The 13534-nt window shown below is 45.4% G+C and overlaps 1 protein-coding gene across 4 annotated transcripts in view; it reads right to left on the reverse strand.

The window, feature by feature from the left end:
• LOC115125403 (patatin-like phospholipase domain-containing protein 7) overlaps positions 1-13534 on the reverse strand; it is a 56313-nt gene that overhangs the window by 26985 nt on the left and 15794 nt on the right. For all 4 annotated transcript variants that reach the window (XM_065004665.1, XM_065004664.1, XM_065004663.1 and 1 more), the window contains 8 exons: positions 9828-10033; positions 9587-9718; positions 8880-9003; positions 7891-8004; positions 3483-3549; positions 3201-3350; positions 1467-1530; positions 781-949 (listed from right to left, as the gene is read on the reverse strand). In XM_065004665.1, coding sequence (XP_064860737.1) covers positions 781-949; positions 1467-1530; positions 3201-3350; positions 3483-3549; positions 7891-8004; positions 8880-9003; positions 9587-9718; positions 9828-10033 — 1026 coding nt within the window. The remainder of the gene's footprint in view (positions 1-780; positions 950-1466; positions 1531-3200; positions 3351-3482; positions 3550-7890; positions 8005-8879; positions 9004-9586; positions 9719-9827; positions 10034-13534) is intronic.

Here is a 13534-nt window from a genome sequence, read left to right on the forward strand (position 1 = left end):
TAGCTAACCTCTCCCTAAACATCATGCTAACACGCTAAACTGGCTAACCTCTCCCCAAGCACCATGGAAATACGCTAAGCTAGCTAACCTCTCCCTAAGCATCATGTTAACACGCTAAGCTAGCTAACCTCTCCCCAAGCGCCATGGAAATACGCTAAGCTAGCTAACCTCTCCCTAACCATCATGCTAACACGCTAAGCTGGCTAACCTCTCCCCAAGCGCCATGGAAATACGCTAAGCTAGCTAACCTCTCCCTAAACATCATGCTAACACGCTAAGCTGGCTAACCTCTCCCCAAGCGCCATGGAAATACGCTAAGCTAGCTAACCTCTCCCTAAGCATCATGCTAACACGCTAAGCTAGCTAACCTCTCCAAAAGCCTAATGCTAGTTTTGCAACAAACATGGGAGGTCTCGGTCTGTTTTGTCCGTCCCTCCGTCAGTCAAACAGAACGGTGAGCATCCTACCGGAATTTGTCCAATAGAAACTCTTGTTTTGATTGCAACTGTTTGCACTAAGGATTACACCCCAGGAGAGGGGCCTATTTCCTCTGCTTCTGAAGCATTTGCTGCCACTGAAGATATTCAAAGGCAAAATTGAGTAAGTGTGGTCACGCACGCAAACATATTGCTACACCCTCTGTGGAAGCACATAAATGATTCTGTAACAGTCCAAATGTGTTACAAAAGTGACAGACTCATAGGATGGCTCCGTAGAATTCCATTTCCCAAAATCAGTTCCCCTCCCAGAGCCCCCAGTCCCTCCTGGTTCCCCCCGTACCTCCCCCACAGCGGGGTCTTGCTCCCCCAGTCCCACGATGATGATGCAGTCGGCCTGGCGGATACATCGCTGGGTCCAGGGGGTCAGGGTGTAGTCTGTCTGGTAGAGCACGATACGGTGGATGTCCTCCTGCTGGCCCAGCCAACTGGACAGACGATACTCATGAACACTGACACAGAGAGAGGTAGAGAGAGGTGGAGAGAGAGAGAGAGAGAGAGAGGTAGAGAGAGGTGGAGAGAGAGAGAGAGAGGTAGAGGGGTAGAGAGGGGTAGAGAGGGGTAGAGAGAGAGAGAGGTAGAGAGAGGTAGAGAGAGGTGGAGAGAGGTGGAGAGAGAGAGAGGTGGAGAGAGAGAGGTAGAGAGAGGTAGAGAGAGAGAGACAGACAGACAGAGAGAGAGAGAGAGAGAGAGAGGTAGAGAGAGAGGAGAGAGAGAGAGGTAGAGAGAGAGAGAGAGAGAGGTAGAGAGAGAGAGAGAGAGAGACAGACAGACAGAGAGAGAGAGAGAGAGAGGTAGAGAGAGAGGTAGAGAGAGAGGTAGAGAGAGGTAGAGAGAGAGAGAGAGAGGTAGAGAGAGAGGTAGAGAGAGGTAGAGAGAGGTAGAGAGAGAGAGAGAGAAATATAAGGAACCCTTTATAATGCATGTGGGTAGTTCAAGATGCACACAACCCCGTTCATTCAAGCCCACCTGTCCAGTGCGGCCGCTCCCAGGCGCTGCTTGATGCTGTCGCTGGTCAGTAGAAGTGTGGGGCCTATGAATAAGGACAATTTAGGTCAGGTCTGTGGAAAGGGCATACTTAAATCAAATCACATTGTAGTGGTCACGTGCTCCGTAAACAACAGGGGTCGACTAACAGTGAAATGCTTACTTACGGGTCCTTTTCCAACAATGCAGGATTAAAGATAATACAAAATGAAAAGACACAGTCCAACTGTACTCACTCATATCAGTCCCCAGGCCCTAAAGCTTTCTAAGAGATGACCAGCGGAACACAGCTCATTCTACTGAGGAGGGAGGACGGCCATCTATAGAAGGGCAGCACTGCTGAACTGTCATAGTCCAACTGTACTCACTCATATCAGTCCCCAGGCCCTAAAGCTTTCTAAGAGATGACCAGCGGAACACAGCTCATTCTACTGAGGAGGGAGGACGGCCATCTATAGAAGGGCAGCACTGCTGAACTGTCATAGTCCAACTGTACTCACTCATATCACTCCCCAGGCCCTAAAGCTTTCTAAGAGATGACCAGGGGAACACAGCTCATTCTACTGAGGAGGGAGGACGGCCATCTATAGAAGGGCAGCACTGCTGAACTGTCATAGTCCAACTGTACTCACTCATATCAGTCCCCAGGCCCTAAAGCTTTCTAAGAGATGACCAGCGGAACACAGCTCATTCTACTGAGGAGGGAGGACGGCCATCTATAGAAGGGCAGCACTGCTGAACTGTCATAGTCCAACTGTACTCACTCATATCAGTCCCCAGGCCCTAAAGCTTTCTAAGAGATGACCAGGGGAACACAGCTCATTCTACTGAGGAGGGAGGACGGCCATCTATAGAAGGGCAGCACTGCTGAACTGTCATAGTCCAACTGTACTAACTCATATCAGTCCCCAGGCCCTAAAGCTTTCTAAGAGATGACCAGCGGAACACAGCTCATTCTACTGAGGAGGGAGGACGGCCATCTATAGAAGGGCAGCACTGCTGAACTGTCATAGTCCAACTGTACTCACTCATATCAGTCCCCAGGCCCTAAAGCTTTCTAAGAGATGACCAGCGGAACACAGCTCATTCTACTGAGGAGGGAGGACGGCCATCTATAGAAGGGCAGCACTGCTGAACTGTCATAGTCCAACTGTACTAACTCATATCAGTCCCCAGGCCCTAAAGCTTTCTAAGAGATGACCAGCGGAACACAGCTCATTCTACTGAGGAGGGAGGACGGCCATCTATAGAAGGGCAGCACTGCTGAACTGTCATAGTCCAACTGTACTAACTCATATCAGTCCCCAGGCCCTAAAGCTTTCTAAGAGATGACCAGCGGAACACAGCTCATTCTACTGAGGAGGGAGGACGGCCATCTATAGAAGGGCAGCACTGCTGAACTGTCATAGTCCAACTGTACTCACTCATATCAGTCCCCAGGCCCTAAAGCTTTCTAAGAGATGACCAGCGGAACACAGCTCATTCTACTGAGGAGGGAGGACGGCCAATTCAAGGTCCCCATGAATGGAGATCATTAATTCAGCCTCAGCAGAATATTAGATCATAGGAAACAGCACCCGGGCATAAACACAATGTCACCCCCCCCCTATCTATATAGATGAGAAATCTATAGAAGGGCAGCACTGCTGAACTGCACTGTCTAGACAACCTTGAACTGACATGATGAAGAGAGAGGTGGAATGTGTGTGTGGTTACCAATGGCGATGAGTGCGTGCTGCAGCTCCAGCGTGAAGGCTGTGAGGGGTACCTCCTCAGACACAGGCAGCACGGTGACCGTGGACAGGTTGGACGCCGGGTTCCCTGCATCCCACTTACTGCCTGGGGTGTGCAGGGCCAGGCTCCGGGCTGGGAGGAGGACAGACACACAGCCATGGATGGAGAGAGCCACATTATCATAAAGAGATATTACACATAGCAGGTAAATGAGGGGTTAGATCCTTCTGGGTACAAAAGGTGCCTGTAAACACACCTACACACCTGTCAGAGGGCCATTGACCTGCTGAAGGATCTTCTGGCCAAGAAGGTGAATCAACCTCGTGACTACCTAAAACAAGAGAAAGAGATCGTCAGCTTGTGTGTGTGTGTGTGTGTGTGTGTGTGTGTGTGTGTGTGTGTGTGAATGAGAAGTGTGTGTGAGGGAGTGAAAGCCAGTCATAGACCAAGTTAGACTTCTCATCTTTGTATCTGTCCCATCATGGCATCTGTGAAAGCACGGGCAGCACCATCTCTATTTGAAAGTAGTCCATGTATTCTTCTACTTCTATGAGTTGGTAAACAAACTGAGAGGGTGCATACTGCCCCCTGGAGTGGGTTGTTTGAGCAGGTATAAAACCCAAGGTTGGTGATTTACTGCCCCCTGGAGTGGGTTGTTTGAACAGGTATAAAACCCAAGGTTGGTGATTTACTGCCACCTGGAGTGGGTTGTTTGAACAGGTATAAAACCCAAGGTTGGTGATTTACTGCCCCCTGGAGTGGGTTGTTTGAACAGGTATAAAACCCAAGGTTGGTGATTTACAGCCCCCTGGAGTGTGTTGTTTGAACAGGTATAAAACCCAAGGTTGGTGATTTACTGCCCCCTGGAGTGGGTTGTTTGAACAGGTATAAAACCCAAGGTTGGTGATTTACTGCCCCCTGGAGTGTGTTGTTTGAACAGGTATAAAACCCAAGGTTGGTGATTTACTGCCCCCTGGAGTGTGTTGTTTGAGCAGGTATAAAACCCAAGGTTGGTGATTTACTGCCACCTGGAGTGGGTTGTTTGAACAGGTATAAAACCCAAGGTTGGTGATTTACTGCCCCCTGGAGTGGGTTGTTTGAACAGGTATAAAACCCAAGGTTGGTGATTTACTGCCCCCTGGAGTGTGTTGTTTGAACAGGTATAAAACCCAAGGTTGGTGATTTACTGCCCCCTGGAGTGGGTTGTTTGAACAGGTATAAAACCCAAGGTTGGTGATTTACTGCCCCCTACAGTTACGGAACGTTTGCTCATATGTAGGTGTGTGGCGGTCACAAATTTTCGTGAGCAAATAACTGTCGATCTCATGGTAATTGACCGTTAATTAACAAACACATGTAGCATCTCCTGGCTTCCACACACCTACAAGCCACTGATGGAGAACTTTGGAACATCTGCGTTTTAAAAAAGTCTAATAAATCCATGTAATATAGCTTAAACCTTCACAATAAATCCATGTAATATAGCCTAAACCTTCACAATAAATCCATGTAATATAGCCTAAACCTTCACAATAAATCCATGTAATATAGCCTACACCTTCACAATAAATCCATGTAATATAGCCTAAACCTTCACAATAAATCCATGTAATATAGCCTACACCTTCACAATAAATCCATGTAATATAGCCTACACCTTCACAATAAATCCATGTAATATAGCCTAAACCTTCACAATAAATCCATCATTTATTTTAGACAGGTCTAAAGGAACATGTTATGAAGAAAATGTGGTCTATTTCAGAAGAATATAATAGCATACTGAGTTGTCCTTATGGTAGGTCCTGATCTGACTATTCCATATGGCTGTGGGCTACGCTAGTTCATTTTAGCAGACAAGATTTGCTTAGGATTCCGTGGCATTATTTTATAGTATGAAAAATACAATTGAACATAGCTAGATTACATTGAAAGGATATTTTCTCCAAACGATTTCCAGGGAGTGCGCACATGCGGCTATTCTGTGTTGAGCGGTTAACAAAGAAATAGGTATCTATATGTTTAATATACAGTTATTCATGTAACTAGTTGTTCTACAAACAGGCTATATGTTTTGATTTTTAATACATTTTAAGTCTGCACAACAGTGATCACCGAACAATGAGACAGCCTATAGGGAGGAGGTCAGAGACCTGGCCGTGAGGTGCCAGGACAACAACCTCTCCCTCAACGATGAGACAGACTATAGGGAGGTCAGAGACCTGGCCGTGTGGTGCCAGGACAACAACCTCTCCCTCAACGATGAGACAGACTATAGGGAGGAGGTCAGAGACCTGGCCGTGTGGTGCCAGGACAACAACCTCTCCCTCAACAATGAGACAGACTATAGGGAGGTCAGAGACCTGGCCGTGTGGTGCCAGGACAACAACCTCTCCCTCAACAATGAGACAGACTATAGGGAGGTCAGAGACCTGGCCGTGAGGTGCCAGGACAACAACCTCTCCCTCAACAATGAGACAGACTATAGGGAGGTCAGAGACCTGGCCGTGAGGTGCCAGGACAACAACCTCTCCCTCAACGATGAGACAGACTATAGGGAGGTCAGAGACCTGGCCGTGAGGTGCCAGGACAACAACCTCTCCCTCAACAATGAGACAGACTATAGGGAGGTCAGAGACCTGGCCGTGAGGTGCCAGGACAACAACCTCTCCCTCAACGATGAGACAGACTATAGGGAGGAGGTCAGAGACCTGGCCGTGAGGTGCCAGGACAACAACCTCTCCCTCAACAATGAGACAGACTATAGGGAGGAGGTCAGAGACCTGGCCGTGTGGTGCCAGGACAACAACCTCTCCCTCAATGTGAAAAAGACAAAGGAGATGATTGTGGACTACAGGAAAAGGGGGCCCGAGCACGCCCCCATTCTCATCGGCGGGGCTTTTCCTTTTTTTATTTAGTTCACCTTTATTTAACCAGGTAGGCCAGTTGAGAACACCTTTATTTAACCAGGTAGGCTAGTTGAGAACACCTTTATTTAACCAGGTAGGCTAGTTGAGAACACCTTTATTTAACCAGGTAGGCTAGTTGAGAACACCTTTATTTAACCAGGTGGGCCAGTTGAGAACACCTTTATATAACCAGGTAGGCCAGTTGAGAACACCTTTATTTAACCAGGTAGGCTAGTTGAGAACACCTTTATTTAACCAGGTAGGCCAGTTGAGAACACCTTTATTTAACCAGGTGGGCTAGTTGAGAACACCTTTATTTAACCAGGTAGGCCAGTTGAGAACACCTTTATTTAACCAGGTGGGCCAGTTGAGAAAACCTTTATTTAACCAGGTAGGCTAGTTGAGAACACCTTTATTTAACCAGGTAGGCCAGTTGAGAACACCTTTATTTAACCGTGTAGGCTAGTTGAGAACACCTTTATTTAACCAGGTAGGCCAGTTGAGAACACCTTTATTTAACCAGGTGGGCTAGTTGAGAACACCTTTATTTAACCAGGTAGGCCAGTTGAGAACACCTTTATTTAACCAGGTAGGCCAGTTGAGAACACCTTTATTTAACCAGGTGGGCTAGTTGAGAACACCTTTATTTAACCAGGTAGGCTAGTTGAGAACACCTTTATTTAACCAGGTAGGCCAGTTGAGAACACCTTTATTTAACCAGGTAGGCCAGTTGAGAACACCTTTATTTAACCAGGTGGGCTAGTTGAGAACACCTTTATTTAACCAGGTAGGCTAGTTGAGAACAAGTTCTCAGTTACAACTGTGACCGGGCCAAGATAAAGCAAAGCAGTGTGAGACAGACAACACAGAGTTACACATGGAATGAACAAGCCAAAAACACAATAAACAAGTCAATGACAGTAGAAAAAACAGAAAGTCTATATACAGTAGTGGGACTGCAGTAGAGCAGGTTGAGAGCTTCAAGTTCCTTGGTGTCCACATCAACAACTAACTGTCATGGTCCAAGCACACCAAGACAGTCGTGAAAACAAAGCGTATTCCCCCACAGGAGACTCAAAAGATTTGGCATGGGTCCTATGATCCTCAAAAGGTTCTACAGCTGCAACATCAAGAGCATCCTGACTGGTTACATCACTGCCTGGTATGGCAACTGCTCGGCCTCAGACCGCAAGGCACTACAGAGGGTAGTGCTTGCGTCCCAGTACATCACTAGGGCCAAGCTTCCTGCCATCCAGAACCTCTATACCAGGCGATGTCAGAGAAAAGCCCTAAAGACTCCAGCCACCCTAGTCATAGACTGTTCTCTGTTACCGCACATCAAGCGGTACCGGAGCGCCAAGTCAAAGTCCAAAAGGCTTCTTAACAAAAGGCTACTCCGGTTGTAAAAATAAACAATGTGCTTAACATTAGGAAAGTTGACAAATAAATATAGTAGGCCTAGCCTATAGAAAGCTATAGAAATCCTCCTCTTTTTAATAGAGGCCATCACTCTGTTTTCTCATGCAACTGCATAGCCTATAGAAATGTTGCGCAGCATGAGCTCATGAAGTGTTTGATTAGATTTTTGAACTATTTGCATTGATGTCCGTGATTAGAGGGACAATAGAGTGCTGAGTACCAGGCAGTTATCAAGTTTTGTAGCTACTAATGACCATCAGCAGCATCAGAGCTTGGTGAAGCCTAATTAATTTTGGGTATTAGAGTCGTCTATCTAAGTCTATGAAGCCAGTTGACCTACATACCTGTGGGAACTTCCTCTTAATGTAGCCGAGTGCTCCCTCTGGTAGTTTGGCCAGCTCCGAGTCACGTACTGCATGCACCGTGGTGGCTCTGTTCTGATGGGTCAGGGCCTCCACCTGGACGGGGACACATCAACCACCAGAGGCTCCCATTGGTCAACGCATCATCCCTCAATCATTATACAGGAACTATGCACCAAACTTACCCCTTAACACTCTTGCAATTGATTTAATAATCATTGCACATTCCTTGTTTTCATATGGAGTTGAAGTGATCTTAGCCCTACAAATAGGAACATATTTCGTTTTTAAAAAAGCACTTACTGGTGCAGAAAATGTAAATAACTATTGAAGATAAAAATGAGTGATCAGAGGAACGGACCAAGAAAAGTGAGCCAGACTTTTTAAGCCCCGGTGATTCTCGTGTCCATTTTCATCAGCGTCAACAAGCCAACCAGGCAGTGACCTTTCCTATCAAAGCGATTGATCTCTGTAATAACACTGTGCTGCTGGTACACACATGGTCTAATTCTGTATCCTCGCATTCCACGCTCTCCTGACTCTGTCCTCACGGACACCGTAACTACGGCTACCGTCTGGAGCCGGTAACCATGGCATCGGACCATTCGCCTCAGGCAGGTATTCTTAGCAGCATAGGCATCGCCACAGCAATGCAAATCCACGTCAGCCAATGGGAGCGTAATGCAGTGAATTAAAGGGAGAGGGGTTACCAAACAGAGCTAAATCCTCTCTGGAGTGAGTGAGTGACACACACACACACACACACACACACACACAGCTCTGAGATGTTGTGAATAGCCATGTCATGGTGGGGCGTACTCATGACCCTGCATAAAACCGTGTCGGTGTCTAAATGGGTTTGCTTACATCTACAATCAATAAAAATCTATAAATTCTTTAAAAGCCTGGCATTGTTTAAGCTACGGCGGCTGCATACCACCCATTGTGCCACCTGACATTTGACCCCTTACCACGCCGATGAGGTCACCGCGGCCGTACTCTCCGGTCAGCTCCTTCTTGCCGTCCTCCTTCATGATGACGGAGCGCAGACGGCCACTCAGAACTATGAAGGTGCTGTCTGACTTATCCCCCTGTCTGAGAGAGAGAGGATTGTTTCAACTGTAGCCAGACAAATTCAAGCTTCCCGAATTGTAATGTCTTGACTTTCATTATGATGTTTGTTTTCTCCTTGCCCAGAGTCAGACGAACTCATGGAATCCATTCTTATGTCTCCGGGTGCCGTTTGGAGATGATTGACGTCCCGCTAACAGACGCAATAATGGGACAGATGCCGCTCTCTATGCGACAGAGAACAAGTGGATAGAATCTCGTTTCTTATTATCATCAGTCAAATTAAAAAGATGACACAAATAGCGACTACTTTGTGAGACTATAAATGACCAACAGCTTTGGAGTAGTTGAGTCTTATTTCCCTGCTTTTGAGGGGAGCTAATGTAGCATAAAGATATGCTAACTTTAAATCATCTCCAAACCTGCATGCAGATACATAGAAATGGTACGTAGAAAAAACAACCTAAAATCTTGAAATCTCGCCGTATCCCTTTAAGACTAATCACACTTGGGGATTCATTGTAGATGGAAATACTGTAGATCAGTGAAGGCAGTCGAGCTGAACTGAACGTGATAGACATCGGTGTGGACAGAGGGGTTTACCTACCTGTAGACTGCCCGGCCGGCCTCCACAGCCATCCAGTCCAGAGCAAAGTCTATCTGCCTGACGAAGGACGACATCCTCCGAACAACCGTGTGAGCTACGTTCAGCACCACTGTGGGTTCTGCACGCATGATCCTGAGGGGTGGGACACACACACACACACACACACGTAAATGTCGGAGTGTGCATGCATGTATGCATATGAAATACATGTGCAAGACAGTGTGTATTCCCAGTGCCTCACTCGTAGAAGTGGGTCTTGGAAATGGAGAGGAAGCTGCAGTCTCGGTGGGCTCGGACAGTGAAGATGAGGGGCTCGCCGGTCAGTACAGCCAGCTGGCCCACCAGCTCCCCGGGGTGGGTCACAAACAGACATGTGTCCTCCTCGCGGTCGATCATCCGCTGGTACACATGCAGCAGGCCCAAGATCACAAACTGCACACTCACCTCCTGCAAAACACACTGGGATGAATACTTTCCAGGAAATCAACCAAGTTCCTATCCTGGGAATAATTCATATTTATACCGGAAAAAATTGGAAGTGCCGATTTAAAAACCAAGAAATGGTCACTATGCTAGGGTTCTCCCAAAATAAGATTGTCGACTTGGCTGCTTCTCTATGTCCTGATTTTCACAGCAAGTGAAACTGATATTTGGTCATGAGTGTAACTTTGATCGCCAATGACATTGTTGTGAATTGCGAAAAAACTATTTGAAAATCACACTGATTATCAAACAAGTCAAAGGCTTTTGGTCAGGACAATTAACCAAATATACAGACAGATTCAGAGAAACAAAATCACACTGATTATCAGACAAGTCAAAGGCTTTTGGTCAGGACAATTAACCAAATATACAGACAGATTCAGAGAAACAAAATCACACTGATTATCAGACAAGTCAAAGGCTTTTGGTCAGGACAATTAACCAAATATACAGACAGATTCAGAGAAACAAAATCACACTGATTATCAGACAAGTCAAAGGCTTTTGGTCAGGACAATTAACCAAATATACAGACAGATTCAGAGAAACAAAATCACACTGATTATCAGACAAGTCAAAGGCTTTTGGTCAGGACAATTAACCAAATATACAGACAGATTCAGAGAAACAAAATCACACTGATTATCAGACAAGTCAAAGGCTTTTGGTCAGGAATAGGACAAGGCTGAAGAGAAAAATATATTTGTATTACATGCTAGCAAAATCAGCTAATACAGTTGAAGTTGGAAGTTTACATACACTTTAGCCAAATACATTTAAACTCAGTTTTTCACAATTCCTGGCATTTAATCAGAGTAAAAATTCCCTGTTTTAGGTCAGTTAGGATCACCACTTTATTTTAAGAATGTGAAATGTCAGAATAATAGTAGAGAGAATGATTTATTTCAGCTTTTATTTCTTTCATCACATTCCCAGTGGGTCAGAAGTTGACATACACTCAAATAGTATTTGGTACCATTGCCTTTAAATTATTTAACTTGGGTCAAACGTTTTGGGTAGCCTTCCACAAGCTTCCCACAATAAGTTGGGTGCATTTTGGCCCATTCCTCCTGACAGAGCTGGTGTAACAGAGTCAGGTTTGTAGGCCTCCTTGCTCGCACGCGCCTTTTCAGTTCTGCCCACACATTTTCCATGGGATTCGTGATGGCCACTCCAATACCTTGACTTTGTTGCCCTTAAGCCATTTTGCCACAACTTTGGAAGTATGCTTGGGGTCATTGTCCATTTGGAAGAACCATTTGCGACCAAGCTTTAATTTAACTGATGTCTTGAGATGTTGCTTCATTATATCCACATGATGCCATCTATTTTGTGAAGTGAACCAGTCCCTCCTGCAGCAAAGCACCCCCACAATATGAGCTGCCACCCCCGTGCTTCAAGGTTGGGATGGTCATTATGGCCAAACAGTTCTATTTTTGTTTCATCAGACCAGAGGACATTTCTCTAAAAAGTACAATCTTGGTCCCCATGTGCAGTTGCAAACCATAGTCTGGCTTTATTATGGTGGTTTTGAAGCAGTGGCTTCTTCCTTGCCGAGGGTCCAGGTTATGTTGATATAAGACTTATTTTACTGTGGATATAGATACTTTGTACCTGTTTCCTCCAGCATCTTCCCTAGGTCCTTTGCTGTTGTTCTGGGATTGACTTGGACTTTTCGCACCAAAGTACATTAATTTCTAGGAGACAGAACGCGTCTCCTTCCTGAGCAGTATGACGGCTGCGTGGTCCCCTGGTGTTTATACTTGCGTACAATTGTTTGTACAGATGAACGTGGTACCTTCAGGCATTTGGAAATTGCTCCCAAGGATGAACCAGACTTGTGGAGGTCTACCAATTGTTTTTATGAGGTCTTGGCTGATTTCTTTTGATTTTTCCATGATGTCAAGCAAAGGACCACTGAGTTTGAAGTTAGGCCTTGAAATACATCCACAGGTACACCTCCAATTGACTCAAATGACGTCAATTAGCCTATCAGAAGCTTGTAAAGCCATGACGTCATTTTCTGGAATTTTCCAAGCTGTTTAAAGGCACAGTCAACTTAGTGTATGTAAACTTCTGACCCACTGGAATTTTGATACAGTGAATTATAAGTGAAATAATCTGTCTGTAAACAATTGTTGGAAAAATAACTTGTCTCATGCACAAAGTAGATGTCCTAACCGACTTGCCACTAACTATAGTTTGTTAACAAGAAATGGGTGTAGTGGTTGAAAAACGAGTTTTAATGACTCCAACCTAAGTGTATGCAAACTTCTGACTTCAACTGCATATGAGCAAACAAGAGTAAAGATGATCATTAGCACTCACCTTAACTTAGCAAACATTTTCCCAGTCTAATTGTTACCAAATATCCAAATGGAGATTCAGTGTTAAACACAAATTTGATATTGATTGGTTTATCTAGACGGGTCCCCTGCGCTTGTCTCAAAACAGCGCGATCACAATCAAAACAGTGCTGAAATGATAACCTAGGTGACCACACACACACGACTATTGCTTTAAATTAGTATGACGGTTGGATATGACTTTGGGAGTTTCAGTAGAAGCCAGAATTTGATAAATTACTAAAATTGCATTAGCCTACTTAATTCCAATATTTTCCTCATTCAGTTGATCCTTAACTAAAGAGTTTCTGTCTCTGTTTCTAGGCACAATGGCTGTTTCCTCTTCTCCTCACGTCGCTGCTGCCCGCATTTCTGTGATGCTGGACCACGTCTGGGCTTTCATTTCTGTGATGCTGGACCACGTCTGGGCTTTCATTTCTGTGATGCTGGACCACGTCTGGGCTTTCATTTCTGTGATGCTGGAACACGTCTGGGCTTTCATTTCTGTGATGCTGGACCACGTCTGGGCTTTCATTTCTGTGATGCTGGACCACGTCTGGGCTTTCATTTCTGTGATGCTGGACCACGTCTGGGCTTTCATTTGTGGGTCAGAAGGGGACAGAATTTTCAGTTCTGACAAGAACTCTAAACGGCATTCGGTTTTCGTGTGCAGTCGATTGTCCAATCCAGTGTCAATTATGCGTGTGCTTTGAATATATGGCGAATTTGTGTGCTAAATACATTAGCCTAAAGGCTTTCATGTGACAACCTGTTTGTATAATGTCCCATTTCATTTGTTTGCAATCTTCTGCTGTACATGTTGCGCATTTTGTGGAATTGCATCAGTGCGACAGTGGGGAGGAGATGTTGTAATTTCCCCAGTGTTCGGATGATTCCATTGGTCCATTAAGCTACGGAAGTTAAATCATTTTGTGGAATTGCATCAGTGCGACAGTGGGGAGGAGATGTTGTAATTTCCCCAGTGTTCGGATGATTCCATTGGTCCATTAAGCTACGGAAGTTAAATCAAGCACAGACAAAGGAATGCTTCCAAGTACTATTTGAACCCAGGTGTGGATAGACCAAAGAGGAGAACCGGGTTGATGAAGGAAAGAAGACA

Source organism: Oncorhynchus nerka, linkage group LG19 (genome assembly GCF_034236695.1).
Source record: "Oncorhynchus nerka isolate Pitt River linkage group LG19, Oner_Uvic_2.0, whole genome shotgun sequence".
Lineage (NCBI taxonomy): Eukaryota > Metazoa > Chordata > Actinopteri > Salmoniformes > Salmonidae > Oncorhynchus > Oncorhynchus nerka.